Source organism: Curcuma longa, chromosome 11 (assembly GCF_044706935.1).
Source record: "Curcuma longa cultivar G26 ecotype Majalengka, Jawa Barat chromosome 11, ITB_CL_G26_1.1, whole genome shotgun sequence".
Taxonomy (NCBI): domain Eukaryota; kingdom Viridiplantae; phylum Streptophyta; class Magnoliopsida; order Zingiberales; family Zingiberaceae; genus Curcuma; species Curcuma longa.
This window is the reverse complement of record NC_133871.1, coordinates 31010736-31035301: the sequence shown is the minus strand read 5'-3', so window position 1 is coordinate 31035301 and position 24566 is coordinate 31010736. Positions and strand designations below refer to the sequence as shown.

General features: G+C 37.4%; 4 protein-coding genes across 4 annotated transcripts; all 4 read left to right on the top strand.

Moving 5' to 3' along the window:
* The first annotated feature begins 1480 nt into the window (after positions 1-1480).
* On the top strand, positions 1481-2198 carry LOC141842120 (putative germin-like protein 2-1). The gene is made up of 2 exons (XM_074730337.1): positions 1481-1598; positions 1663-2198. The coding sequence occupies exons 1-2, from the start codon at positions 1487-1489 to the stop codon at positions 2196-2198; spliced, it is 648 nt and encodes a 215-aa protein (XP_074586438.1). The 5' UTR covers positions 1481-1486.
* A 5929-nt stretch (positions 2199-8127) lies between these two features.
* LOC141842101 (uncharacterized) lies at positions 8128-9435 on the top strand. Its single transcript, XM_074730317.1, has 2 exons — positions 8128-8366; positions 8861-9435. Exons 1-2 carry the CDS (start codon positions 8190-8192, stop codon positions 9332-9334), a joined length of 651 nt encoding a protein of 216 aa, XP_074586418.1. The 5' UTR covers positions 8128-8189; the 3' UTR covers positions 9335-9435.
* A 2159-nt stretch (positions 9436-11594) lies between these two features.
* On the top strand, positions 11595-14037 carry LOC141840778 (auxin-responsive protein SAUR71-like). Its single transcript, XM_074728840.1, has 2 exons — positions 11595-12026; positions 13621-14037. The coding sequence occupies exons 1-2, from the start codon at positions 11669-11671 to the stop codon at positions 13737-13739; spliced, it is 477 nt and encodes a 158-aa protein (XP_074584941.1). The 5' UTR covers positions 11595-11668; the 3' UTR covers positions 13740-14037.
* Positions 14038-16955: 2918 nt separating this feature from the next.
* LOC141842001 (uncharacterized protein PHLOEM PROTEIN 2-LIKE A4-like) lies at positions 16956-17943 on the top strand. Its single transcript, XM_074730213.1, has 3 exons — positions 16956-17052; positions 17149-17289; positions 17373-17943. Exons 1-3 carry the CDS (start codon positions 17012-17014, stop codon positions 17764-17766), a joined length of 576 nt encoding a protein of 191 aa, XP_074586314.1. The 5' UTR covers positions 16956-17011; the 3' UTR covers positions 17767-17943.
* The last annotated feature ends 6623 nt before the right edge of the window (positions 17944-24566 follow it).

The window sequence follows — 24566 nt, the reverse complement described above, 5'->3', positions numbered from 1 at the left end:
AGCCTCGGTTTAGAAACGAAGATAAAGATGGGTAAAATTGGAATAGACATGCTTCCCCTTCCTTACACCCCGATTTGGAGTGTAAGAAATTGTGCTTATTTATGAGCATGGAAGGGGAAGCTTTCCCTTTTTTCCCCTTCCCCTCCTTATCTCACTCCATCCCAAACACAGGTAAATTTTTTTTTCCCCTTCCTTACCTTTCCCTCACCTCCTCCCAAACAGAGTGTAAGGCTCTATTTGGGTGGGGTGAGAGAAGGTTCATTAACGGAAGAGAAAAAAAAGAGAAGTAAAATATTTATATTCCCCTTGTTTAGAAGGAATGGAAGGTTCATTAATGTAACATGTGCTATCTTATTTGGGAGGAAAGAAAAGAAAATAAAGATTAAATATGTAAAGTTATAAAAATATCCTCACTTTTTAAAAAAAAACAATATATATAGAAGACGAATGAAAAATTATAAAATTCTGTCAATGTTGCATGTAAAAATTGAGATATAGAAGATCTTAAAATAGACAATGCATACTTTTGGATAAATCCATATGAGGAGAAAAAGAAGAAGATTAGAGTTATCTGTTTCTATCCTCTTGAATTTTGCCTTCAAAAAGATTTGTGTTAAAGGCCAACGCTGACATCGTGGAGTACGAGTGGTTGGATACTAGACGGTGACAACGCACGTTGTATGAAGAGCGATGGCACAAAGACGAAATATCTAAATAGATGTGTTAATTTAAAAATTAATATTTTAAAATAGAGATAAAATTAAAATAAAATATGTTTCAATTCTCCTTCCCCTTCTTTACACCCCAAATCGAAATGTAAAAAATTTTAACGATTCATGAACATAGAATAGTAAAGTTTACTATTCTCTCCCCTTCTCCTTCTTAACTCACTCCATCCCAAATAAAGATTAAAATTTTCTTTTTCTTTATTTATCCTTCCTTCACCTCATCTCAAATAAAACGAAAAAAGTTTAAAAATTTTATGACGAAATCCATTGAGGGTCACCTCCAGGAGTAAGGATACCTATATCACGGAGTGTTTAGGAGTACTGATGGGCCGGGCTACACACTCAGCGTCTTTAACTTCCTTACTGGGCCGGGCTTATCAGATTAAAATAATTATTAAAATAACAAACGGACGGTTGGTACTCTAACTCTTACACATGGCAAGGACTCACAGCATGTAAATAAAATCCGATTGAAAAACCAAAAATTTTTTGTCGTCGATCAATGAAGTTCTCATTGTTCTCACCTGCAACTCATCGAGACTCGGCCATTGCCGGACAAAGTCCATGATAATACACCATTTGGAGCATGTCTAAATCACTCTATAATTCCATAAACAATCTGAGGAGGATTTGTGCCGTCCAGCTTTGCTGAAGAGATGAGGAAGAAACCATGTCGATAGTAAATCTATAAATACTCTTTAACTCATCCATTAACTAAGCAGAGCACTGTCTCTTACTAGGCAATAGAGAGTAGAGAGATGGCAAGCCACATCATCTTCGTCGCCCTCATTGCCATAGCCTCCATCACTGCCATGGCTGCTGATCCCAGCCAGCTCCAAGATTTTTGTGTTGCCGATGAGAATTCGACAGGTGATTATCATGCATTTGTCGAATTCAAATTTATTGAGTCACTAATGCATATCATCTCGTGCAGCTTTGGTTAATGGCCACCCATGTAAGGGCTCAAAGAAGGTCACTGCTGATGATTTCTTCTTCAGTGGCCTCGACGTGGCCGGTAACACTTCGAATGCAGTTGGTTCCAAGGTGACCCCTGTCAATGTGGTTCAGATTCCTGGGTTGAATACATTCAGCATCTCCTTAGTTCGCATCGACTATGCTCCCTTCGGACTCAATCCGCCACACACCCACCCGCGTGCCACTGAGGTCCTTGTGGTGTTGGAAGGCACAATCCTTGTGGGCTTTGTAACCTCAAACCCCGAGAACAAGCACTACACCAAGGTTCTTGACAAGGGTGATGTGTTCGTGTTCCCTCAAGGTCTCATACACTATCAATACAACAACTGGACCACCAGTGCTGTGGCCATTGCCGGGCTCAGCAGCCAAAACCCTGGCGTTATCACTGTTGGCAATGCTGTCTTCGGATCGACACCGCCAATCCTTGATGATGTGCTTGCAAAGGCCTTCCAGGTAAGCAAGGAGACAATTGATAAAATTCAGGCCCAGTTCTGAGAACATATCAGAGAGTTTATCCATGTTAGATGTTAATTTCAATGTTTGCGTGCATTGCATATTATTTGCATTCATTATTTTGATCAGTTTGATTCAGAAAGCATTTACTGTTGTGTGGGTTTGAATGTATCATTATAATTGAAGCGACCTCAATTTGTTTTTATGGAATGGAACAAGGAACACATACCTTTGTGACATCAACAAACATCTGATGGAGCAGGGTGAGATGCATCTTTCAAATTAGTAATGCCAATCAAAATCTGAGACTGAACCGTGTGATAATTTTACAGACTGCACTTTTTTTCCATTGATTTCTGCAAAATAATCAACAAACCAGTGTAGTTCTAAAATCAGAGTAATTGGTTCGAGTAAGCATGACATGACCATAGAAAATTGTTAGATGACAAAATCTAGGAGTTTTGTAGTTCTCCGGCTAGCATGATATAATTTCCATACTTGAGCTATCGGAATCATTTATAATTCATGGCAGAAGTTTGCTCTGAAGCAAATAAATATCATTCTTCCGTGGAATTAATGTATCATACAGACCAAACTAGAATCTTATTCGATAAACAATACTAAATGATAGTAGCGTTTGCAACATATCAATCAAATTCTGAGAAAAAAAATAAAATCTACAGTTTCTGAAGGCATAGTTTCATTTCAACGTGTAATGCAATGATATCTCAGAGAGAATATGTAGGAAATTGGATAACAAATCAAGCAAAGACAAGAAATTATTAGTATTAGACGTAGATGAAAGGCATACAAGTCAACAATTCAGCTAACAGTTAGGGTATCAAAACCACTATAGAGAACAGAAAGAACAATAGCTGAAAAAGTACAGACATTAAAGAATATCAAGTTCCGATCACAAATCCTACATTTTTATACTTTCAGATGATCACAAACATAAGATTCAACTGGGTACTATCAAAATTCTTGAATGATGAGATTATGGATACCTCGTGGATGTGAAGGGTCATCCCAGAAATTACCACAAGAGATTGAAAGCAATGCTCCACAAGCTATTACAATTTTCAAATGAATGTTAGCACTAACTACATTCCTTTTTGTGTAAAAAAATTCTAGCGAACGATAGTGTACTCAGTATAGTAGAAAAAGAAAGCATGAGTTCTAATAATTCAGACAGTTTCTACCACCTCAAGGAGCGACCTTTCACTCAAAAGTAATGCTGCCTCCAACAAAACTAAGAGACAATCAGAATTCCATGTTCAGGAGAAGAAACAGATAACTCCATCAAAGCTTCACCAAAGCTCCATGAGCATTCTTCTAATCATATTTTGTTCCAGTGTGTTACTTCTAAGTCTCTAAAACATAATACATTCTATTCAAGCTGAAAAGAGCTTATCAAAATTCCGCTATTCATTCCCGAAATATATACCAGGGCTTGCTTTCTAAATGATTAATACCCAGGCTTGACATAAGGAATTTCCCAACTTTGCCTCCTTTTGAACGACTTTAAAGTTCCAGGATAGCCATTCATTGCCAAAAAAAAGAGTTCTTGAATGAAGGCACAGCTTCAAATTCAACAAATTCCGACCTGATTCAACTGCAGGAAACTCAAAAATTAGGTGCTGATTTGTTTCAAAAACTCCATCCAAGCACAATACATTATTTTCATCCTGGAGATGAACCCTTTCTCTTAACCTGGCTATGGAGTTGATTCTATTTTTCACCACCAGCCAAGTCAGCTCTTTGGCCTTATTTGGAGCAAGTTAATTCCAAACTTTTATATTGAGACGAAATACCAGGGTTGATGATCTGTTGATAAGTAGAAGCAACAGCGAAAACTTGGTTGCCAGACCATCGTCAAATGAAGTATTGTTCACATTGATGTGTTCTTGCAGAAGCCAAGTTGAAAGATGAGTTTACTCTGTAAGAGCAGGTCTTGAGAAGCTCATCTCCAAAGTAATATGATCCAGCACTAACTCATAAACCGTTATGATGGCATTCACTGGGCAAAGAATAGCAGAGGGAAGCTATTACAGAAAGTCACTCCATGGTGCCAGAATTGAACTCTATTTTTATCTGTCATCTGACCCAAAGAGAATTGACAGAAACTGATGCAGGATGGACTAAAGATAAGAGCTAGAATCTCAAATAAGATATTATGAAAATCCACTTCACATAACATATTCTGGCATAATTTACACAAGAATATATATTTTGATAAATTAGATTGATACGCCTTACGAAGTGAAGCTCCAATAATAAAATGTAGTTTCAGCTGCCATTTCTCTAAATTCTATGGCTAAGAGGATTCTGAAGCTTAGTTTTCTAGGATCATGAGAAGTTGTTAAAGGTATTATATTAAGTATTGGTCTAGTGGGTTTAATCTAACATTAGTAAATTTAAAATTTTATCACGAGTATTTTTCTCAATTTCTACATGGTATCAAAATCATCATTTTAGAGTTAGGGTTCTCCAAAAAGATATTCTCAGCCCATCCTTTCTTAATCTCTCCACTTCTCTTGCAATTTCTCCACCTACAACTTTGACCATCTTGGTGCAATGTCTTCAGCTCCTAGATCCTCTCTCTCTGCATGATGCCTCCACGTCTAAGTAATGCTCAAGGTTTTGCTTTTATGCTTCAATGTGTGACTAGTGCAAAATATGAATTCCCATAGAGTTCCCATTTATTATTATTTTTAAGTCACTAACTATTAAAGAGTTGGATATATAATATATCCCTTGATTTGATGTACCATAACTCATGTCTCCATGTTGATATTTTGTGTCATAACTCTTGTCTGATATATTGGCATTTTAATGATATACTCACTTGCCTCCATTAATCTCTAGTCTATTAAATGCATCCAGGGAGACTTAAGAGACTCTAGCATTATCACAAGTTTTTGAAGCCTAGGGAGCCAAAGGATCCAAATTTGAAAATATACCATCCACACACATCCACATTTATTATGAATCATATCAATCTCTAGTTTAGTAAATAATAATACAGAAGATAGTCAATACTCATTATACCTGATTCTAGTTAATCCTCCTGTGATCAGTTTAAATCGCCATATAATAATTTAATGACTCTCAAGTGAAGTTAATTAGAATCATGAATCATCACATAAAAAAACAATGGCAGTTCATTTGTACGTAGTAATTTAAACCTAATCCATTTGAACAAGAAATTTGGTAATTTTGGCCTACAGTAGATGCAATCATTTAATAAACCTTCAGTTTATGCGGATATAAATAATTAAATAAAAGTTACAAAATCCAAATAGTGAATAATTAGTTAAATTAGTAAATCGATCAGTTTACAAGTCTACTTTCTAGATTTAAAATTGAGCTAATTATGAACTTGATTTCTTGAAGATTATTGGCATAGATGGTCCCACATTGCATATCCACTCTCTTTATGAGACAGTTGTGAGTTACAGACCCTCATCCTTTTTGGATATTTAATATAGAGATATCACAATGGTTGACAAGCTAGGCTAATAATTGATGCAACTCCCTTGAGATTTCAACTATAATGGCCAAAGTACCATAGTAAATTAATTAACTCTCAAATATCTATACTTATGATTTTTGCTTACGCAACCTTAAACAGGAAGAAAATATCCAAGAACTTTCTTGGAAGAATAAAAAAATTGAATCAAATATCCAGCCAATATAAAGGGTAAAAGATCACTTAGTTCTCGATCAATATACTAGCTCATATAAAAAATTCAGCCATTGACTTCAAAAAGTCATGTTAATGCCAATATAGAGACAAAAGTCACCCCAACTTTAGTAAACCTCATTTATGAATTGAATAAAAGCCTCCCTCACGGCATTCAATAACCCACTAACTAGGAACGAGACTGTCTATATCAATCCATTTTAAACAGTTGAGGAGCCAACCACCTCCCTCATTTTCAAAGTGCAGGAATCGTAATAAATTCTCTTTCATGAGAGTAATCTCTTTATGCAGGATTTGTGATGCAGAGTAGCCTGTAGATCTCTTCTTTCCAGTGACACCACCATTAGGCATGGTAGAATTAATCGGCAGAGAATGTAAAATTGTGTGTCGCCTTTTAACTTCACCCATTAGAAAGTGTATGCATGTGAAGTGAGTATTGTGCACACGAGTGAACATCTAGCTAGTTAAAGCTGAAATATATGCAAGGACAATAAATACCACAAGTTTGATTGGTTTATGCAGGTGAGATGTCTTAATGATAAGGCATTTCTACCAGGGAGGAAATGGCAGATATGAGTATTTTTCAGTGCCGTGGAACGTGAGGTTTTTATGTGAAACATGCACTAAAAAAGAAATATGTTCAAGAAATATGTTTTTTCATTGAAGATTTGATGTAATGGAAGGTCACAATACATTGCTGCAATTCCTATAGAGACAGTTCAACAATTTGAAAAAGAACCTTAATAAATGGGTTAATATATAATACAATCACAAACTATTTTATAAATTAAACTTCTGTTAATTTCCAAATTTCAAGCTGATTTACATCTTTAAAATAAAAAATTGTGATCCTTATATGTCTCTAAATACTCTAAGTAGAATATTAATATTTTTGTCTAAAACATTTGTTTTGGTAGACAAAAAAATATGACCACGAGTTGTTTTGCAAAATGATTTGTGTCATGTAATAAAGGCTATCATGAGAAGAGGTATGAATTTTATTTTTTAAAAACAATTATATGAGCAGATTTTTAATAATTCTCAATTATAAAGGGTTTATTGGTAAATTCCAATAAAACATTTATGCCATCCATGCAACAAATACTTGGGACCAGTGATCAGAACAATAAAGAAATCAAGAAAAACATTGTGCTATTAAATTATTTGTCTCAATCATTGCGGAATAGTAAAGGATAAGATATGGAATTAATATTTCTGTCAAATTTACCAAGAGTAATGATGCAATTTGCAATTCATAAAATGATAAGCTTGTTAGCCAAAATGAAACTGAACATGGAAACTTGGTTGTATAAGTGATGTAGAATATACTACTGATACCTTCTCATGCATTATAGTGAATTTAGCCATTGCTTCAGAAAGAAAAAAAATTCTAAAGTTTACGAAGGCAACTATATCCCAGATAGATGGAAGCACTGAAAATTAGGAGAGATCAAACACTGACCCATTTATTAAGCAGCTCAAGTCAATTCCAGCCACTAAATTTTAATATCTGTGTTATTATGGCCTAACTACTGAGACATGCTTCAGATGTTAACTGACATCCTCCAATGGCATACATTGAGTTGTCAACCATTAACACCGTAGTGATCTAGTCCATTCCACTATAGCTATGCGTGTTAGCAATCTCAAATTTATTTAAATGTATTCAATAGCATAGATCATTTCAAAATCCAGTTGCTTAGTACAAACCTGTCGGCAAGAATTGCACAAATACCCTCCAGGCCTCATGCTTCTTGCTCTTCTGCATTAACTAAACCAAATTCTATATCAATCCATTTGATGCTCAACAAACTAGTCTTATACAAAAGCTACTTGATATCTGAATTCCTAAATTAATCCAGGCATCAAGATGCAAAACATATCAGCTGAACGCAACTGCATGAAGATTTACCCAACCTCAATAAATGAATGATGCACGATTGCAGATGATCCAAAAATGCAAGAATTAATTATCCATTGCATGAGCAAAATTTGCAGAAGGATTCAAACTACAGTACATTCCAGAAACTATTCTGATTCCTCACTCCAAGGATTCATCATCCAGCTATGAAATCTACAGTGTAACCAACAGTGAAGGAGAAAATTAATTAGCAATATCTGTGTGGCCCATAGAAATGATCTGCAATCGGTTTATCTCATTTATTGACGCCGTCAATGCCTCCAAATTCATAATAATCTGGAAAGCAGTATGTATATCTATCTTCTATAAAGATAGGTCTGTTTTGTATGGCTTTGCAGATTCCAAACTCTTTTTGGGCATTTCTAGTTTCATTTTTCTTCTACTCTCTTTTTGTAAAAGACCTTCTATGGAAGCAGATATAAGATCCTTGGCTCGGAGGCCGGGAGGCTATGAGGAAGTGGATAGGACGAGGGAGCTTGTCACCAGGGATTTGCTTGGCAATGGAGAGCAAGTGGTCGGAACTGCTGAGGTTGATCTTGAACTCAGAGTACCTGACGGATGGGAGAGACGGCTAGACCTAGTGGTAAGGAATCAACCTTCTTATTCTTGCCATTCAAGATTCAAGCTGTTCGATTTTGTAAATTGCTTCTTTGAAACCATTCTAAATGAAAAAAAATGATTTCTTTTGTAATCCTATTGCAGGCTTCTTATGCATGATTTCTTTGTCTATATAATACACTTAACATCCGACATTGACTCGTTTCCTTCAAGCATTCCTCTAAGAAAGTTGGTTGCTTCAATTCAAAGTTCAATTCCGTGAACTAAGAATTTCAACCTAATATAAATAGTAGATACTATCCAATAGGTTTGTTTTCAATCCAATTTATCCTTTCCATATGAAGTTTTTCTACTATTTCTTTGCTAAAAGAACAATTTTTACAATAGGAATCTGCATAAGAAACTATTATTTGCAATAACTAGTTCACGCGTGAAGAAAAAAAAGAAGAAGAAGAATTATTCGCATGCTGTTGTTCTTGCTGATCCATTATTAAAACCTAAATTCACAATCAATTACAGACCGGAAGGACCTACCTCCACAAGCGCGAACCGCATCCAGCGCCCCGCCTCCTCCACAACCTCGAGCTCGCGCTTCCCCCGCCGTCCCCCTCCGATCACCTCCCCAAACATGACGCGATGGCGCCGCCCTCCCGGTACCAGAGCGTGTGCACCCTCGATAAGGTGCGGTCCTCCCTCGAGCGCGCCGGGCGGCGGCCCGACGGCTCTCCCTCCCCGCCTTCCTCGTCGTCCACCGGAGTCTCCTACTCGGTGAAGCTGCGGGAGGAAGGTGATCGAGACCTCGAACAGCCGCCTGCGGGAGCGATGGTTGTCGCCGGGTGCCCGGCGTGCCTCCTCTACGTGCTCGTATCGGAGGCGGCGCCACGGTGCCCAAGGTGTGCGACGCACGTGCCGGTCAGCACCGAGCCCAAGAAGAGACACGAGTTTGACCTCAACTCACCGAACCATGAACACGACTCGATTAATATTTCATAGAATATTTACATGGCAAAAATCATCAATGATGTTCATGAGGAGGATATTGAAGGGCAAAAAAGATTTATTATTTTAATTATATTGAAATTATCTTCTTCGTTTTTTTTTGCCTTTGTCAAATATATAAATATAATTCTGAAAATTTGAAAATACAATTTATTATTCGTTCTCACAATTCCATTATATTCTCGTTATCTCTCCAATTAGGGATCAGCCTAAAAAGTAAGACATACGCGCCCCCACGGCACCACATTATTGCGTTGACTTTTTGTTCCTTGTCGTTTGTCATCAAAGATTCCAAGTCAAGAGCTCCTTAAACCATCGTAGATCCCGTAAGACCAAGTCAACAATAACTGATTTAATCGTCTAAATTTTCAGGTCTGTTCATGTTCATCTTATGATTTTATGTTCTTTTTGTAGCATTGAATCCTCTCGATGATCAAACATCTAAGTCAATCATACAATATATCATATATTTATAGAACTCCATCGATCAATATACCATATATAATATATTTATAAGACTCGATCAATTGATCAAAAAAGATCAATTAATCAAAAAAAGATCTATTCTAATAATTAGTACATCTTTGTTTTAATTTGATATTTTTCTATTTTTTTAATGCAAATATGGGAGGCGAAGGTAGGCGTCTTCAGGTGTCGGGTGGGCGTATTCGAATCGGCGAAGATAGACTGATATAATTCGGCATGGTGTGTTTGAGATTGATGTATTTTGGCTTGGTCAGCTCGTCGTCTTCAAATTAGCGTCGGGACCCTATGTTTGAATTTTATTTTTCTCTACCACTAGACATTTATTGTATTCTCCTACCATTAAAAATCTATTACTCAAACGATCTTATACGATCGATTTTATGATCATTTATGAAAAAATAAATTAAAAAATTATAGTTGATCATGATGGAAGTTAAAAAATTTTATATATATACCTACTTAAAGAAAATTCAGAAAATATAATTTTCAAATTTTATCAATTTTGAACTATTTTATATGTATAGTAGTATTGAGCAATTATATTGTGTTGATTTTTAGTGGGTTTTTTTTAAATTATTGCATGACATAATGCTAGTTTTTTATGTTTTAAAATTAGATAATCAATATTCTATCTTCAACATATTGCATAACATAATAAAACATGTAATAAGAAAATGAAAAAAATGATCGGATATTATGGATAAATAAAACTAAAAATGTGTTGTTGAATTCCTCAAATACAATATATTTCATAAACACTATTTTTTATAATTATTATGAATAACTTTTATTCAATAATAATGACATTAATATTATAGATACAAAAGGTCTACTAACCAAATGAAATGAGATATACCGAACGATCTAATAGTAAAGGTTTGCATGAATGATTAATATAATTTTCATTCACACATACATCAATGGCTGTACATTACAAAAAAATACAGCTAAACCGATTGTTCGAACCGATTATAGATTCGAGTCTGATCTTATTCGGATCCGATGTGGGGGATTAAAAATTTTGAAATAATTGAATTAAATTTTAAATCTGATCAATTCAACCGATTAATTCACGTTACACTCGAGTCAGTGTTCGACCATACCTTGAGTCAGGTCTCACATAGTCAAATGACCAAAATATTTTATTTATGCAAAAAAAAAAAAATGTAGCATCGTCTAATTATTAATATTCTCTCTCCACGAAAATCTTTTTTAAAATTTATCGGACATATATGCTCGGTTTGATATGTCAGTGCTAAATACCATAAAAGGGTATATAACGACATTACAGCTGATATATTTATTAAAACGGTCGTTTCCGAATAAGTCTATTTTGGTCAGTTCGATTTTTCTTGACGCCGGGAACAAGGTAACGTGCTGGTGGGGCCCTTCCTGGGCCTCCACGTGACCGGACACCGCAGGAACGGCTTCACGGTTACCGTACTAGTGGGACTACGGAAGGTACTGCTCCGGATCCCGTGGATTTCTTGTGTTTTGGTCGACGCATTAGAGATATTTGGACCTTCCGATGGTACGATGACGAGGATCTGGGCGTTGGTTCTGTGTTTTATGTTTGAGGAGAATAGGAGATCGACAACTGTGGTTGTATCTCGCGTTAGTACCTCTCCGTAGTCCCTTTCACGCACCCATTTTTTACAAAAAGAAAATCGGAATTAAAAAAATGGTTATTCCGGAATTATACTATTCGAAAAGGGATATAAATCTACCTGGCGAAGCGCTCCAGTTGCTCTCATGGCCGTCACGCGCTCGATCGGTGCCGAACCCTAAGCGCTTCGGCCATTTTCTTGCGTGAATCTGCGCGATCGTGGTCCTCGCGGGCGGATGAAGCGGCAGATCCGGCGGGCCTCGAGGGTGGCGGACGCCTCCCACTGCTGGCCTCCGACGGCGGCGAATGCGCCCCCGCGGCGGGTCCCGTGGGGGCACGTGCCGGTGCACGTCGGCGAGGAGATGGAGCGGTTCGCGGTGCGGGTGGAGCTCCTCGGCCGGCCGGCCTTCATCGAGCTCCTTCGCCGCTCCGCCCAGGAGTACGGCTATGGGCAGCGCGGCGTGCTGCGGATCCCCTGCCCGGTACCGCTCTTCCGCCGCGTGCTCCTCCTCCTCTCCTCTTCCTCCTCCGCCGCGGCATCTGCCACCGATCCTGCCCTCGAGGAGCTCTTTCGTGCGCTCCCAGCCGACGACGGTCAGTTCTCCCCTGCTTCTTACTTTAACTAACCGAATCGGGCCTGGGCATCTCCGCCTCTTAGATTAATTGTATCACCCTGTTTCCCCCATTTAGTCTGTGCCGGAAGCATAGGAGGACGGCAGAACAAGCTGAACTAGGTTAGAATGTTTCCAAATACATGTAATTAGTATGATCTAATCTAGAGAGAGAAAATCATTTTTTTCATCCACAACTCCATGTTTTTAATCTTCATTCTTCTGCATGATTGATGGTTTCTGTCGTTCAAAGTGTCTCAAATTGAAAACAAGCTAAAGACGCTACCAACTGTTGCAATTATGATGGTGTATTGAAGTTAGCTAGAGCTAGTTAGAAGACAAACCCCCATTATTGGTTGCTGATCAGGTGATTTGGTGGTAACAATAAATAATTTGGATTTTAATAGTTATGGTCAAGGAGGCAAACTTTGAAAGTGAAACCCTTGGCCACTGAAGTAGACATCACTTGTAGCGTTCTCTAAAAAATATAGTAAATATAGTTAATTGCAATGATATTAATTCTAGCTTACTGTTGTTTCTTTTACTTTAATGTTAACTTGCTTCCATTACTTTTATCTACCTAGTAAACTAAAAGCCTTTGGTTTCTGCAAAATGTGCTACTTGATTACCTTATGTTTTTGTTCATTTACATGTAATTAATACTGTGGATGGGGTACACAGGTACTTAGTTTGTTCACAATAGATTAGTAATTGGATGTACTTTATTGTGAGCAGTTGAACATATAGTAGTTTATATGGCAAACCAAGAGGAAAGGGTGAAGTACACAGGTCTGATGATGCCCTCGCAAACTCTATGTTTCTTTGTTGAGACTGAACATGTTACTTTCAGGGTGTTCATGAGCCCTTCCTTGATGAGCTCTCATAGCATACATCTCTGTGCTTTAGGATTTAGTAGGGCGACTTAAGTTGTATAATTTAGGCAAGTTTAAGTTTGATGATGAGCCTAATTAGGGTTTAATGCTGGTATAATCATGCAAAATTGCCCTTCTCAATACCCACTCTGGCAATTAACATATTGTAATTTATTATTCAGTCCAATAAGGTTGTTCCTAGTTTCAATTGTTGTCATCTAAACTAGATGTATATTTCCTATTCTGGAACCCAATTAACAATTTTACTAAAACAGTTTTTGTGTTTTAGAGCGTATTTGGTGGAGCAATGGGCAGGTAGGCATGGGAATAGCTTAAACTCTGAGGATTTGTTAACTTCTCATTCTGTCCTATGTAGGAAGTGGACAGTAGAGTTGTCAATGGGTTGTGCTTATGTCGTGCGCGATCTGGGCTTGTCTTGTACAGTCATATGTTGTGTTAGGTCGGGCACGACCTCAAATCCGAATGGTGCAGATCATGATCGAAGTCGAACCAATTATCATCCTTGGTGAGTCCTAACAACTAACTAGTGATCGTGCCACTCTTTCCTATATTGCTTGCTCCATATAAACAAATATTTCATCTCCTACAAATTCACAACCATTATAAGGTGTAAGAGAGAATAATATTTAGGCAATGTCCTCCCCGTAGTGGCTAATTGCAACTTCACGATTTACCTTCTCATAGATGGTCATGAGGCTGATCGTGTGGTGTCACTGGGGTGGTGGATTCCATCTTTTATTGAAGAGAGCACAATATTTACCTCCTCACAGATGGTCGTGGGGCCGACCATGTGGAGCTGCTAGGGTGGCAGATTTCACCTTTATGCTGTAGCAAAGAGAGAACAATATTTATCTTCGAGACTCTGGTGCAGCAGTTAGATCCTCCAATGGATAATCAAACATCTAAGGTTTGAGTCTCTATTGTGGTGTATTGTATGAAATTTTCCCTCCAATGGGATGATAGGCCTAAGAATGTTATTCGTTTGAATGAGCCATTGTAAGTACACTGACTGTTTGAATGGGTCATCGTGAGTACATTAGTTGCTTGAATGGATCGCTGTGACTACTTTCTGATTTACTCTAATGGTTAATGGAAAATTTTCGTGGGACCGGATAAGTCATCTCCAAAATTAATCAGATCGTAATAGTTGAATATTTGTATCATAAAAAAAATACGAGACTACAGTGCAACAGTTAGATCCTCCAATGGATAAGCAAATGGATAAGCAAAGAGAGAACAATATTTGTCTTCGAGACTATAGTGCAACAGTTAGATTCTCCAATGAATAATCAAACATATAAGGTTTGAGTCTCAACTGTGGCGTATTGTATGGAATTTTCCCTCTAATGGGATGATAAGCCTAAGAACGTTAGTCGTTTGAATGAGCCATTGTACGTACACTTACTGTTTGAATGGGTCATCGTGACTACGTTGGCCGCTTGAATGAGTTGCTGTGATTACTTTTTGATTTACTCTAGTGGTTGATAGAAAATTTTCGTAAGACTAAATAAATTATTTTCAAAATTAATTAGATCGTAGCAGTTGAATATTTATATTATAACAAAACACGAGAATAATATTTGTTCTTGTAGGTGTGATATAGTGGTAAAATATTCAAAAGAATAATAAAAAATTTAAATTTTAAGGATAAATATTTTAGAAATCGACTTCTCAACAGTTAAAATTTATTTAGTACTATTAAACCAATTGGGCTAGCACTGGGTTGTTGGCTCCATATTGTGCCAACTCAAAACAAAAATCATTCTTTACCCAGCAATTTTCTTTCGTGCTAAAATAATTGATATTTATAAACTCATGCAAGCTTCCTCAACATACATACAAACATGACCTGTTGATTTTTTTATTTGTTTCCTTCGTGATCCGTATGAGTAGGATTCGAGTCATCATGAAAATAACCTTTTTGATCAGATTGAAAAGGAATCTAGCCCGCTGACATAGATGCTGGTGGATGAGTTAGAATATTGGTGCGTGATGACTGATGAATGAGTCCTCCTGTTCGTCGACAAAAAGATGGGATTGGCCCAGTGACTTTATACGGTTGATCGCATGACGAAAGAGATAAATTAAAAAATTATAATTAATCATGACGAAAGAGCGATTATCTCAACTTCGTCGAGATTTGATCCTTATCCACTTTAGTAAATCTGTTCCGTCGTAACCAACTCAATTATGTTCCGGAGACATGAGTTCTCCTATTCTTTTCTTCTGCAAAAGGTGGAATTTGCCACTCCAGCGGCTCCACACGGTCGGCCCTACGACAATCTATGTAGAGGTAAATTGAGAAACTACAGTTGGTCACGACGGAGGAGGGTATTGCTCGGCTTCGTCGAGATTCGAATCTTTGTCCTCTTCTGCAAGTCTGCTCCATCGTAACCAACTCAGCTATGCCCCAAGAGCGAGTTCTCCTATTCTTAAGTTTATATCAGTTAGCTTTCCGGACTACGATGTGATAATAAACAATAACATGGATTTTTTAGACAATGATTTAAATTTCACTCAAAACTCATTATATTTAAGGAATTTAAAAAATTTATGATGTTACATCAATTTATGATGTTGAATCGTCTGTCAAATCCTTCTCAATTTATTTTAATGGACGATGAAAAATTTGTATATGATCAGATCGATCACCTTCAGAATTATCTCTGGATCGTCAGAATTGAATATCTAAATTATATTTAAAAAAATTGATATAATATACTGAAATTACCCATTTTAAAGAAAAAGAGATTTGAATGTATCTTCTACAGGGAAAAAATGGACAAAAATTGTTGTCTTGATAATATCATTAAAAACATTAATTAATTGTATAATAAAAACATTTCTAAGGTAATTATATCATAAAAACATTTCTAATTAATTGTGTCGGCCGCGAGCTAGGCAGTTCGCAACCGCAATCGTGAGGTCGTTCGTGATTGTGAGGTCTCTCACCACCATCACAATCTACCTCACAGCACCACTACGAGAGATTTGAGTCGGGCCGAGGGCACGAGCTTAGCTTAGGAAGAGGGAAAGAAAGTTTATTCCGCCAATATTATTTTATAATAGGCGATAAGATTTTAAAAAAAAGATATTGATTTCTATGCAATCGATTCTTTTTTTTCTCATCGACACAAACCAAAAGTACTACTGGTGATTTTCTTTATCGTCCGAGTAAATATTTTTAGACATTAACTTATCTATATAAAAATAATGATTTCCTAAATTAATTACTAAGAATATGTTAAGTTGCCAAGCAAATTGCTTATTCCAATCCCCAAAGATGAGATGAGATGGGATGAGAAGGCCTTTATTCCCCTTCTCTTGTGGTTAAGGGATTTATTCCTTTTGCTTTTCCTTTACAAAAAGAAGCGCGTCCATCTTTCCCGAAAGGCTAATCTTCTCAGCCACTCTTGTTGGATTACAATCAGTCACACATACGTTAAAAGGTAAAGGTATCTCTATAGATATAGATACGAGATATAAATTCTATTACGTAACAAGTGGTATTAGAGTCATAGTTCAAATGGAGTCATATGAGAAATCTCAGAAAAAAACGATCTAGATAGAGCTATGTGGAGAATCTCAGAAAAAAAATAAAAGAAGTAGGAGAGATCCGGACCATGAGAATAATAAATAGTAGGAGTTCTGGAAAAATTCAAATCATAAAGATAATAGTAGGGGGCTTGGAGAAACCCGGATCATAAGAATAATGGTAGGAGGCAAGTGGGGCTCTAGGTATTTCATATAAGATGTGCATCTAAATACAGTGGAAAATAATGATCTTTTGTTTGAGCGAAAGAATGTTGAGATTACAATAAAAATCTTAAATAAATAATATGATATTATTGTGGAGATATATGAATTCAACTAATTCACTTTTAAAAAATCAGCTACCGTCCACGTTAATTCATCTCTTTCGAAACTAAAGTGGACCAATCAAAGATAATCTTGTTATACCTTTTAGAAAGAAAAATATTCCTTGATTCGAAAGCTTTTTCATATAAATAAGACACACATAGAGAGGTGAATTAAGGAAGCAGAGGAAGAAGATTAGAAGACATGGCTGCTAACCATGGCGACAAAGCTTACCACGTTGCTGTCGATGTTCATAGTGTAAGTAGGAATTAATTCTTTCTATCACTTGACTCGTTTCCATGTCCATGTCGACTAGACTTCACGAATCAACTTTATCGTGAAACTTACGAGCAGAGCACTGATGAAGACCTTGATTCAAGAAAAACATGGTGCAATTCATATTTCAGCCAAAGCCATGAACATTGCTTGGGCGAGCGACAATAGGTTTTGGGAGTGGATTCATCTTCCCGACGATGACTTTACCGCAAAATATGGGTGGGTACCGAAATGAAAGTCGAATAGTAGTTTAGTGAATACATATGGCTAGTTTTGTTTGTTATTGGAATTGGATGTTGTAGGTTTGCCATGGCAGTGGAACTCAAACAGGTGAGCTGGCTGGAAGTGGACGGGACTATGGACTTAGTCAAGTTAGTCGAACTAGGCCTAAGTTTAAGTCACGAAAAGACTTATGAAATAGTTTATCACATCAAGTTCAAGGACGACGCATTCGGGTGGCAAAACCTCCCGGTCACGTTCGCTCTGATCACCCCCGAGGAGCAAAAGCATCGGAGCGAAGTGTTGGAATCGCGTAGGGGGCATAGCAACCAGTGGCACGAGGTACTTGGGAACGAGTTCAAAGGGCCTACAACAAGCACAGGAAAGCTCTCATTCGGCATGTTTGAAACAAGTAGCAACGAGAAGTGGAAGGGTGGAATGATCCTTGCAGGAGTCACTATTAGGGCCAAGAATTGACCTAGCTATTATTCGATAACTAAATCCACTTTATGCTATATATATATTCGACATCTAGTCATCAGATTTGAGTGTGCTTGTTACTGTGTGTGTTATTTTAAGTCGAGTTGAGCGTATCAGAGAACTAGTATCTCAGCGTTTTTTTTTAAATCCAAGTATCTAATTCTTATTATCCTCCGATTGAGTCTCAAAAATTTTTCACCGATCACTAGAATAAATCAAAAATTACTCGTTGTGGTCCATCCAAACGGTCAATATTTTTAGATCTATCATCCCACTATAGAGAAAATCCGAAAATCGTGACAGTTTACAAGATCTACTTGAACCTTGGATGTCTAAATATCTGTAGGATGGTTTGATCACCAGTTTTTGCAAAGATTTATGTGCAAGTGTAGCTCAACCATTTTTTTAATAATCCGGTCGGTATCTTTTCGAACACAAATAACGAATGGTCTAATAGTCTAACATTCTAAAAAAATTTTATTTTATTAGAAGAAAATATATAATAATGTATTGTAAGTACTTAGAAGATTACGTGGGTGCTACCACTGCATGCACCGGCGCAGTCCGGATTAACTCAACTGTTAAAAAACCTTCGATCAGCTTAATTTCTTCTGAAAGTTCACAAAATTAATGTAACATTAAGGCACTGCCATTGAATCCGTATATGTTCCGGCCAAGTGCCACGGAAGGTCAAGCCATCAGTCAATGGACTGTCTGACGCTGACGATCCTGCAATCAAGTCGGGCTAGAGGCACTTCGGGTAATCACCGTCAAGAGGCTCCTGAAACACTCTTCACAAGATTGGCCAAACCCTTCCATTTTCTACTCTTGCAATTAACTTTGTTCAGAAACATGAAATCTTAATGAAATCTCAAGCGATTTATTTACTAAATAGAGCTTTCTACTTTACGATTAGTTTAAGATATATAGATTAGTGGTGATTTGGTGAAACACAATGTATTTGGCAATTAATTAAGGCCTCATGCATGGATTATGTTTCACGTTAAAGTGGACTGAGTGCTGTCTTTTGGGGAAGGAGTTATGTTCATGCACGTTGTTACTAGTTGCAAAAGGGTTTCACCTTCTTGTAAAGTTAGTCAAAAAGCTAATTGAGGTCGCCCAAAACTTGTGGGATATGCAACCCTAAACCCGGTCGAAGTCGATAGGTTTACGTGTGCTTCCAATTTGATGTGTATTTAATTGTGTTTCATGAAAGCTAGCTATCATGCATTGCCTTTTGGAGTTGCTCCACTTTTTATCGATTAGTCAATGTTTCGAAAATCCATTTGAAATTTGCCATCTTTTAGACCATGCGAAAGAACTATGCTAACAAGATGAATGAGTCGACATGCAAGATGATATAGGAAGGTCTAGTTCCGCCTTAATTATGTCAACTATAGTGTTGCACTATGATAAATTAGTACCACGTAGCTAGGCTGCTAGCTAGCATATTAGGTATTGCATACTCTAGTGACCCATTTGTGTCGGGTAGTGGAGGGCTACTTTGGAGGGGTTAATTATCAAGGTGACGATTTCATCTTTTACTATCAATTAAATATCTAACGTTAAAGATTAACATCAAAAGCCTTCAGGTCATACATATTAGTATAAGTCTACCGTACTCGACCTTTTAAATTATTGTTTTAATTAGTTTATATCATTATCATTGCCTTTAAACATAATTTTTCAATTGTATAATATGCACCACTACTACCATGGTCTAGATCTCCTCGCAATGTGATGTTCATTCGTTTCTCAATGTTAATTTTTCTGCCATGTTGACTGGATATACACATTAGTATTGGGGCCCATTAATTTTTTAATGGATAAATATTTAACAATTAATACTTAGCATTAATTAATTACTATTTGCTAATTAACCAACACAAAAAAAGGTAAGAATTGACTTACAATAATAAACTTATTGCACAATAGCTCAATGTGGGAGGTTGATATCCCTTTTCACTAATGCTAGGCCTTATACAAGTGAGTGGTAATGGAAGTCGAGATGATATTGGAGACATATAATAGAGTAAACCTTTAAGATATCACATATTAACCCAAGGATATTGATGTGGTGAAGAAATCTTGCTGCAATGATGCATGCGGCAACAGATATCCACATCGAATCAAAGAGCGATGACGTCGAAATTTTCTCTTTGTTTTCTTCGTGATATGGCCGACTTTGCAAAGAATAACAAGCATCGAAGGGTTCATCAAGAGTTATCCTGACGAGGTTCCTATGATGTTGAAGTCATCATGGAACCTCAAAATACTAGAATAGGAAGAAATGAATAAAAGTCCAATCATACAAGTATACGGTATCATCAAGTAATAAAATATTATCATCCTCTAGGCCTGTGTTATTAAGTACCAAATATTCACAAAGTATATTATCTATAGAATCAAAGAAAAGTGTGATGTTGAAAGAGAAATGAGAGTAATTGAGCAACAATGGTGAGAAAGCTAATATGGAAGGCAATCATAGGATTTCGATTTCATTGTGGTAAATGGTTGACGAAAGCAATATATGGTTTTATCTCAATGTACAATTATGAAGGGATTATCTAAGTGTGTCTATGGGATAAAGAAAAGTACGAAAATACCAATGTGTCTATCCTAATCGCAACCCATCAGAGTGGATTAGGATAGATCCCTTAGGCTCTTTGATGAATTTTGAAAGCCTCAAGATGGTCTCCCGTCTTCATGGTAGCGTGTTAAAGTCATTTTAATGGTTTGCTCCTGTCACTAGAGTGTCATGATCCTTAGACGTTATCCTTACTCTATGATGAGGTCAACTACTTTCACGATAGCAATACTAGGGCCATTTTAATGGTCTACCCCTATCACTAGAGCGCCACTATCTAGCTAGATGCTACTCCTACTTCGAGTTAGGAACCTTCAAGTCGATTTCATAGACTAGAAAATAAGAGTTCGCCCATGAGGGCATCCCCTATTTTCATTTGATCCAATCGTGTATTTATATGCAATGATAATGGCTAGGGTTCAACCCTCAATCTATCCCGAAGGGGTTACTATCTAAGTCGAATCCAACAACACATCTATGGATGAAGAGATGAACAGACTAAAATCGATCACAATCAATATGCTTCATAAATAAAACAAGGGCAGTGCTTTTATTTCATCAACACAAACTCCAAATTACTCTCTAATCCTAAAATTAAAAAACTACTTAGATTTATCAGACATCAACATCGTAGTTTCTTGCCTTCAATGTAGCCTCCTCCTCAATCCCCTATCACGGTATCGAGAGCTCCTCTTAAGCTCGCCAATCACCCTCGGTACTCTTCGATACCTTTTAACCATCGTTCCTTGTCTCTATTTATAGTATTAAAGCCTTGAAAGAGCTTTCTAAAAGGTAAGGAAGCCTTAACAGAAATTTCTAAAATGATGGGGCAACTAACAAAATCCTTAAATCATCATTGACGCGCAACATGGCCATGTTGGCTCCTAAGCTTTATGTAGTGGCCGGCACAACTGTGCTAGCTAGCATGACCTGGCTGTGTCAGCCCTTGGACACTTCTAATTTGCTCTAAAGAAAGTGATATAGTTCCGTGGACGAGCTTCGATTTGGGGCTAATGTTGTCCCGTTCTAATACTCGAGTCAAAAGTTAAGCCTCCAAAAGGTCCCCGCATCAAGAATCCTCGTCTTTGCTCCACCTCTAAGTATGACCCACAGCCATGGCATGGGCCATGGGTAGGCTATGTAAGGTTCTAAAATGAGTCTCTTCGTCTCCGAATGCGTCTAATTATCGAGATATTCATTCCCTATCAATACAAACTACAAACGAGTAGTCTCCTGAACTAAATGGATGAAACGCATGATAATCTCAAGCTGGAAGAGCTAAGAAACTTGTGTTGGTTCTTCTTCTTAGTCCTCTGATGATGACTCGTCCCAAGTTGTTTTGAGCGTCTTCTTTTTGGACTTACGCTCCTTCTTCTGGTTAGGGCATTCGGACCTAAAGTGTCCTTTCTCCTTGCATCCATAGCAAGTAAGCTCTGTTTTGTTTGTAGGTGGTTTGTTGGAGTTGGCTTTCTGCACCACCTTCTTCATCTCCGATCTTTTCAGTCCACACTTTTTCCTTAGCATCTTCCGAACTAGGTTAACTAGTTTGGTTGTGACTTCATCATTGCTCTCTGATTCTAACGATTCATCAGATTCTTCTTCATCTTGTTTTTTGGACCTTTTCTCTTTGGTAAATCCTGCAATAAGAGTTATACTTTTATTTTCCGTAATGGTGTTAGTCTGCTCATGTAACTCAAATTCAGAAATAGCTCATCGAGTTTGATTTTTGAAAGATCCCTGGAGACCTTATAAACATCAACCATAGATGCCCACAAATTTTTCTAAGAAACGCTTTCAGTGTGTACCTTATCACATCCTAATTTTCAACGGGCTGTCCAATTGCATGCACCCCATTCGGTAGATCTTGGATTCATGCGTGCAATTCATTTGTTGATTCTCTTTCCATCATCTTGATGTTGTAGAGTTTGTTGATAAAGAGATTGCGCTTGTTGACTTTTGTGTCTGATGTTCCTTCATGAAGTTCTATGAGCTTGTCCTATAGATCTTTAGCACTGATGAACGGACCAACTCTATTTAATTCTTCTTTGGTCAACCCACATTGTAGTGTTTGGGTCATACCTTTGCATTGGTTTCAATCTTCCTCTTGGTTGTCGCATCCCATTTATTGCAAGACTGTGGAAGGCTGTTATTATCGATTGGGATTGTGAATCTCATTTGGATGACGATCCACATGTCCACTTGTGTCTTTAGGTGGTACTCCATTCTACCTTTTCAGTATGAAGTCTTCTCCAGAAAATAGAGGTAACCTTGCAGTCTATATCCTTCTTGATGAACCATTTAAATATCGCACACAAAAAAATAATGAAATATACCAAGACTTGATCATGGATTAGTAATAAAGGAGAACATAGAATGAATCAAAAAAAAAATGAAAAACTGAAAAACTTGTTCGACCAGTGGTTGCATTGTATTTGAGTGCCCCTTGTTCTAATACCAATTGTAGGATCATTGAGAGCGCTAGAGGGGGGTGAATAATGATTTCATAGCATTTTCGAATTTCATAAAAATGCTCGTGAATTCTTGTGATCAGAGTTGTGTAAACATGTAGCGGAAAATAAAGAGCACACCGGTATTTACTTGGTCCACAGCCATAGATTGCTACTCCAAGGCCCATAATTAGATGACTGTTTTTGACGGGCAATCAACTATATAACTCCTTTCTTATGAAAGCGAGTTAGCAAATACAAAATATAGAATCGGTAACAATAATATCATCCTTATAAAATTAAGTACAAAACTAAAGTTATCGAAGAAATGAAGATGTCAATTTCTTATGCAGCTCTTCGACGTTACGACGACGTTCCTGGTTAATGCTTCGTGTGCAGACGGTCATCGCTTGTCTGTAGAATGATGCACTGAGGGGTCTCCCTTGAGGCTCTTTTATTAGGCTTTTCGAGCATTTAGAAGTCTTTCCAAGCGCCTCCACGCTGTCCGCTAATCCACCATCGGTGTTGCTGACTCGGCACTTTCAAGTGCCTATATCCCTTTCCGGATGCATGTATACTGATGTGGAGGTTCTGGATGAACCTTTGACTCCGTAACGCCTATCCAGATCTGGGGCATCTGGAAGTTGAGGTGTCCTAACCACTGGGACTCTACCACCTCACTGCTTCACTGGCCCTGTTCCGCTGACGTCCGATCGCCTAGAGTCCGGCCGCCTAGATCCAGATAAGGGCTCCCGGAACACAACGTTTCAGCCCCTCCTTTCCTGCATTATAAGTTAGCAAAAAAGATAAAATATAATAAAAAAGTTAAACAGTTTGTCAACTATGTTGGTCTTGACTTCGAATTTCTAATGAAATTTTGGGTCAGAATCGATGCCTACTGTTCCCTCACTGGGAACGAGCTCTCACCCACTCCACTCGAAAGAATTTACCTGTTTGCCAATCAAGTCATCCAGACTTGTTGAACTTCTGCTTAGCCTTGATCCTCGACCCTCAGGATTTCCTGCTAGACATCTAGTCCATCTGACCTGCCTAGACTTCCACTGCTAGACATCTGATCCACCTGACCTGCCTAGATTTCTACTGCTAGACATCTGATCCATCTGACCTGCCTAGACTTTCACTGCTAGACATTTGGTCCACCTGACCTGCCTAGACTTCCACTTGGTGCACTTGATCCGCCAAGTCTTCCTGCCTAGTCCTCCAAACCAGGACTTTCTACCTAACCCTCCAAGTTAGGTCTACCTAGCCTCCAGCCAAGATTTTCACTGCCTAATTTTCACTAGGACTTCCATTGCCTAGTTTTCGCTAAGATTTCTTGTGCTACCTGCATACTTGGATTAGCTCATTAGTAAATACCACACACTTAACTTGAACCTTTTGTCATTATTAAAATTAAGGTTTGATTATTTGGTGCTTCCTACACCAACACTTTGTGTCTTGCCATAGTCTAAAATTAAAATCTAAAATATATACTTAATTAATCAGCAATCAAACTTGAATCTAACTCAAGATCAAGCATGTCTTAGAACTCAAATTAAATTAAATCAAAATAAAATTAATAATCATCTCACACAATTCATAAGATTAATTGATTAAAAATCTATAAATGAGTAAGATGGATTTAGGACTTAATTTAAAATTAATTAATCTAATATATTTAATTAATCAATATAACTAAACTTAAATTTAACTAAAAACTCATAATTAATCTAAGTAACTTAATTAATTCAATTAACCCTAAA